Genomic DNA, 6,034 nt, shown 5'->3' on the forward strand with positions numbered 1-6,034 from the left:
AAAGAAACCCAGCTTTCCTCTGGGCATGGTGGCTCCCACCTGTAATATCAGCATGTTGGGAGGCAGAGGTGGGTGGATTGCTTGAGCCCAGGAGTTTGAGACCAGCCTGGTCAACATGGCGAAACCTCATCTCTACAAAAAATACAAAAATTACCTGGGCATGGTGGTGTGCGCCCGTAGTCCCAGCTACTCGGGAGGCTGAGGCATGAGGATCATTTGAGCCTAGGGAGGTTGAGGTTGCAGTGAGCCATGATCGTGCCACTGTACTCCAGCCTGGGGGAGAGAATGAGACCCTATCTCAAAAAAACAAAACAAAACAAAATAAAACCTACAAGATTTCTAAACCTGTTTCTTCTATAAAACAGGGATACCAAATAAGAATCAGTAGAAATCACCTGGTACTATGCCCAGCATGTAGTAGAAACTCAGAGAGCTGGATCCCCTTTCCCCCTCCAGTGAACGGCTGAGGGCAGGAGCTAGGTCCGCTATTGTCTCTAAAACCGGCTCCAAATCGGCCTGAGACTTCCTGGGTGCTTTCCTACAGATCGCCGCTAGAGGGCAGCACAAAACAGCAAATCCCAGTCCCCGGCTTTTCTTTTGGGGAGGCGAGGAGTGGGCTCTGGCAGAGAAAGGCAAACCACAGGGTTGATTATTGAGCTTGGAGACCAAAGGAGTTTGCATAACAGGCCCTTGTCATGCTGGAGTCCACAGGACAGTTGGGATCAGGATGGGAGGGCAGAAGTCAAAGGAGGCAGTGCCTCTGGCTCCAGTCCCACAGCGCCACCCTGGCCCAGTCCCCAGGCCTCACTTTCTTTATGGGCCAGTGAGGAGCTTGCACCAGCCCACCCCGCAGTCCTTTCCCACTCTGAAACTAGGCTGTTTGTGGAAGTTGCAGAGGAAGGGAAGCTAGGAGCTCCTAGAGAGGGGTAGGAATTTAGGGGCGGTCAGGAGGGGCTGGCTGTCTGAAGAATAGGGCCTGGGCATCCTAGGGCTCCCTGGGGCTTCCTGAGAGGCAGTGGCCCCCCGCTCCCCCACTCCCCCCTTCTTCCACTCCCTGCCCCTCCGACACCTGCAATGAGAGGGCTCTGCCACTTCTGAACTGGGTGACCTCAGGGAGCCTCAGGATCGTTGCTGGTCCTGTGGGAAGGACAGGCACAGCGCTCTTGGAGCTCCTGCAGCAGACGGGACATGGGCAGCCCTGCGGCACAGTCAGGTGCCCCCTCTGGCCAATGTCAGCTTCCTTCCCGGCCATAGGGTGAGGGAGCCTCTGGGTCTGAGGATACTGTGTTGAGATATTTTTCCTCCCATCCCCTCCTTCAGTCTTCCTTCTGAGAAAGCACCACTTGCTCCCGCTCCCTCTCCTGGGGAAGCCTGTCTTTCGCTGGAGTGGGCACCCAAAGCTGGGACCCGGGGCAGGCCCCAGAGGGATGGCTTGGCGAGGGAGGAGATGCCAGGCATTTGCAAAGTGCTGATGGGAAACAGGGTCAGGCCCCTGTGGGGGCTCAGGGCCCCCTCCCAGCTGGCCAAGGAGCCCTAAGCCCCCTTCCTCCCCAAGAGAAGAGCTGGCCCCTGTCCCCAGCAGCCCCCTGTGCCGCCGCAGCTGCTGTTCCTTTAAGGGCCTCCCCCTCCCTCTTTCTCTGCTCCCCCCATCTCTGTCGCAGCCGAGGCTGTGGCTCAGAGCTGCATGGGGAGACGCCGCTGCAGGTCCGGTTTCTCGGTGTCTGGTCGGTGCCATCATTTCCCTGCCCCTCCCCCGCCCTCCCCAAGCTGGTCACTTCCCCTCCCCCTCCCCCTCCCCACCGAGGGGGCAGGGGGCTGGGCACGGAGTCTCTATGATGCCATGTGCGGTGTCTGTGCCGGGTGGCGGGGACCGGGGCGGCAGCGAGAGGAGGCAGTGGAGCTGGGAGAGCGGTGGTGACCGCTGACCGCTTGCCCGGCTACTCCTCCGCTCCCTCCTGCCTGCTCCTCCGCTCCCTCCTGCCTGCCTCCTTCCTTTGGGGCTGGCACCCAGACCCACCCCCACCCCCTCCCCGCCTCCTCGAGCCCTCCCAGCCTCTCACGTAAGCCTCCCCTCCCCACCTGCCTGGTGGCTCCCTCCCCTCCCCCATTTGCATCCTCCTCCTGTCCCCTCTTCCTCTCTGTCCCTCACCAAGCCATCCCCTCCTCGCCTCTCCCCATCCCTCACTGGCCTGCTCCTGCTCCCCTTCTCCCATCCTCCCCTCCCCCGTCTCTGCCCAACTGGCCCCCTCCTGACTCCCCAGTTTCATTGGACTCTCTGGCCCCATCCCGTCGCCGCCCTGTCCCCTTTGTGCCCCTTCCCATCGTTTTCTCCCTCCTTCCCGGGCTTGGCGTCCCTTCTCCACCCCTAACTCCTTCCGCTCAGCCTCCCTGACCCTTCACGGCCCGCCTGCCTCCCTGCCCAAGTCCTCAGCCACCATGCTGACCCCGATGGTGGCCGGGGGGGTGGTGTTCCCCGGACTCTTCCTCCTCTCCAAGAATACGCTCCAGCGGCTGCCCCAGCTGCGCTGGGAGGAGGCCGACGCGGTCATTGTCTCAGCCAGGTAAACCACTTTCCTTCCCCTCAGCTCCTCTCTGCTTCTTGGGCTTCTCAGGGAATGGAAGGGACCTGGCACTTCTCTGGACCCTCAGTGGGTGGGTATTGGGAGTTCCTATGGGGGTTGGGGGCTTTACCCCCAGGCTTCCTCTCTCCTCACTGCCTGCCTTGCTCACTGTCCTGGGAGACCTCGTCCAGCCCTGCCATCTGGTCTACTAGTGTTCAGCCTGCCTCTCTCTTCTTCCCGGTACACCCTCCCACCCTCCAAAACAGGGCCGGCATGCAGTGAAGACATTCCTGTAAGACATTAGGGAACAAGGCCAGGGCCAGACAGCTAGGTGTCATTCAGGGCGAGTGTTTGGGGGCCAGGGATGGAGGAGTGGATGGTGCAACTGTATACCCCTAGAACAGGGCCAGAGTGCAGAGTGGAGGCTAGTGGCAGTCAGGAGACAGTGGGAGAGTGACTGGGGAGCTCGGGGGTCACAAAGGGTCCAGAGTGAGGCCCGCGTCATGACTGGGCAGCTGAATGGGGCAAGAACTGGCCCAGGCTCCCCTCATGGGGAGAGGTCCGGGCCAGTAGCTCACTCTTAGTGGGGTCTCACCTCAGGACGGACACCCTGCCGCCCCGAGAAGAGGGAGACTCAGTTTCCACAAATGGGGAAGGGAGAAGGTGGCAAGGAGTGGGGTGGACCGAGGAACAGCAGCCGAGCAGACCAGAGAGCCGTGAGGTGCCTGTGGTGGGGCACATTTCAGGCAGCCCAGCCTTGGGAGAAGGCGGGCAAGGACTGGTCCGAGAAGTGGCTGAATGCAAAGTGCAGTCGCTAGACTAGCAACGAGGAGAAATCAAGGCACACGCCTCTTCCCTTCTGCCCTTCTAGCACGCCTCCCTCTCTCCCCCAGGCTGGTGTCCTCTGTCCAGGCCATCATGGCCTCCACTGCCGGCTACATCGTCTCCACCTCCTGCAAGCACATCATCGATGACCAGTAAGTGCCGCGAGAACCCCTCTGCCCAGGTGCCAGTGGTTGGTGTGTACACATAACCCTGGAAGACCCCATATCTTGGAGGGAACTCTGTCCGTGGTCCCCAAGCCCTTAACTTGGACCTGAGCAAGTTCACTGCAATAACTGCAACTCAACACCCAGGGATAAATTTATCCCGTCCTGTCCTTAAAGGTCAGAACCAGGGGGAGAAGGAGCGGGGATCACAGAGGATCCTCAAAGCGCTTCCTAGTTGGCTTCCAGGTCTCCTGTGTTGTCGTGGGTTCCCCACCTCTTCCCTGCCTTCCACCCCAGGAGGCAGATCCCATTTCCCTCCAGCACCCAGATGGGGTGCCCCCTCCTCATGCCGGGCTCACCCCTCAGGCCCTCCCAGAATCCAGGCATCTGGCACCCACTCCATGTGTGAGGGAGAGGAGAGGGGAAAGATGACACGCACAAGGCCACACACGGCCAGGCAGTGCAGGAGGGGATGAGGGCGAAGAGGCCAAAATGTGGCCAGGCAGCTGCTGCAGTGTCTGGTGCTTGCCAAAAAGGCCCAGAGGTGTGCGGGCAGGAGGCGGAGGACGGAGAGGAGAGGGGCCCTGTCCGTGGTGCTGACGACCGCCCTAGGTGACTCATGGGTGGCCCATTGCAAGTTGCCTTGGAGGTGCCCACAACACCCGCTTCGTAGCTTTCAGCGCCACTTCCCTTCTGTGGCAGCCCCTGAGTCCCAGGGGACATTCTCTGGACGCTTCTGACGGGGGGTGCCCTGTTTCTGTTTGCCTCCTCTTTTTCCGAAGATGAGTTGCCTCTTCTGTGGTGAGGCAGCCGCCCTTCCTGGAAGGGCTTCATCGAGAGGAATTGAGTTAAGTGGCAGCTGCAGAGGACAGTTCTTGGCTTAACTCTTTCTTCACACCCTGCCCAGGGACTTGGCTGCTTCTTGGCCTCTGCCCGCCCCTCCCCACCCCTTCTCCAAGCCGAGCCTGGGATCCAGCACTTCCTCACCAGCCTTCACATGCAGAGGTCACCTTTTGGCTTCTGCACCCCCCCTGCTCCCCAGGCCCCCTGTGTCTGTTCCTGTCCTTCCTCCCTGCTTTAATCCTCAGGTAGGTGGGGAGGATCCGGGTTAATCCAGGGCAGCAGCTGTTCCTACTTCTGAGCACCTAATTGCCAAGAGGGTGGGGATGGGATTTAACACCTCACATGACAGCCCAGGGCCTGGTGGCCCCTCCTGGTCTCCTGCACCAGCCCAGCGGGCCCCATCTCCCATCACCTCTGCTGGGCCTGCATTGTGGGCAACTTCCTTCCCTGACTCCTCCAGGCCACTTGGACCTTTTCTCCCTGTGTTCTTGCCTCGCATTCTCTGCAGCTGCTCCTCCCCTCTCATCTTTCCCTGCCTCTGGGCCGCAGCTCCACACCACTGCATCACAGTCTCAGGTTCCCTTTTCCCTGGTACCGTCCGTGCTGGAGAATGGGCTGGCTCCACTCACAGGCTGCCTGCCTTAGGCTCCCCATCCTCAGAGGCCTCAGCCCCAACTTCTCCACAGCTCCCTCCACATGCCTCATGTTTGGTGATAACTTCTGGCTGACTCTGCTTTCATCCCTCCTCCCCTATGTGGGGCGAGCTCCCCGGGGCCTACCTCTCTGACCTTCCGCCCCCACCCCAGACCAGTCTCGGGACTACAGGATTTAAGAGAAACTGGCGATGTGCTGACTCCAGAAGAAAAATGCTGTCTTGTCTATTCATCCATTTCTCATTTTTGTTTACTCTCCAAGTACATGGAACTTTCTCTGTCCTTGGCTCCTTTTGTTCTGCATTTTCCCCTTAATGCCTGGCTGTCCCTGAGAAACAACACAAAACAGAAAAGAGATGGGGTCACTTTGGGGCAGGGCAAACAGCGCTGACAAGACCCCTCACTTGCCAACAGGGCCTGTCTCTGATGCCTCTTGGACCTTCTGGGGACAGTGGGGATGGCAGTGAGGGCTGTGGAGCCACTGCCCACGTCCCTTCCTTGGCCAGGTTACCTAGCCCGTCTGTGACTCACTTCCTCACCTGTACGGTGGGGGTTATGGCCACACCTACCTTTTACAGGGTTTTGGGAGGGGTAAATAAGTGCATGCACGGGAAGTTTGGAAGAGCGCCTGCCTCAGGAGGCAGGAATGGGGGTCCACCCCTGTGACCTCTCTCTCCAGCACTCTCACCCATTCAGCTGTTGCTGGTCCTAACCTCATGGTAAGGTTAGGACAAATAACCACGGCAAGGAAGGTCCCACCTGCCTGGCCTGGGCTTATTTTGGCACTCTATCTGTGCCATTTGGTCTGTGGGCATCTTCTGTTCTTTTCTTTTCCCCCCACTTTACTGCAGAGAGAGAGGAACATGGGTGGGTTCTGAGGCCACAGATTTGAATGCCAGCACCGTCGCTTACTAGCTGCGTGACTGCGTGAGCTTGGGCAAGTTTCTCACCCTCTACCCTCTGGATCCCTCATCTGTACCTGAGACTC

At 59.5% G+C, this 6,034-nt stretch overlaps 1 protein-coding gene across 2 annotated transcripts in view; it reads left to right on the plus strand.

Moving 5' to 3' along the window:
- The first annotated feature begins 1,694 nt into the window (after window positions 1-1,694).
- The window catches only part of FAM57B (family with sequence similarity 57, member B), a 6,905-nt gene continuing 2,565 nt past the window's right edge, over window positions 1,695-6,034 (plus strand). The window contains exons 1-2 of one of the 2 annotated variants that reach the window (XM_011982404.1): window positions 1,695-2,561; window positions 3,455-3,538. In XM_011982404.1, the coding sequence (XP_011837794.1) occupies window positions 2,437-2,561; window positions 3,455-3,538 (209 nt within the window). In that variant the 5' untranslated portion in view covers window positions 1,695-2,436. Of the gene's footprint in view, window positions 2,562-2,885; window positions 2,905-3,454; window positions 3,539-6,034 lie in introns of those variants that run through there. The other variant, XM_011982405.1, reaches the window with a different exon arrangement.

This window comes from Mandrillus leucophaeus, unplaced genomic scaffold (assembly GCF_000951045.1).
Source record: "Mandrillus leucophaeus isolate KB7577 unplaced genomic scaffold, Mleu.le_1.0 Scaffold24, whole genome shotgun sequence".
NCBI lineage: Eukaryota > Metazoa > Chordata > Mammalia > Primates > Cercopithecidae > Mandrillus > Mandrillus leucophaeus.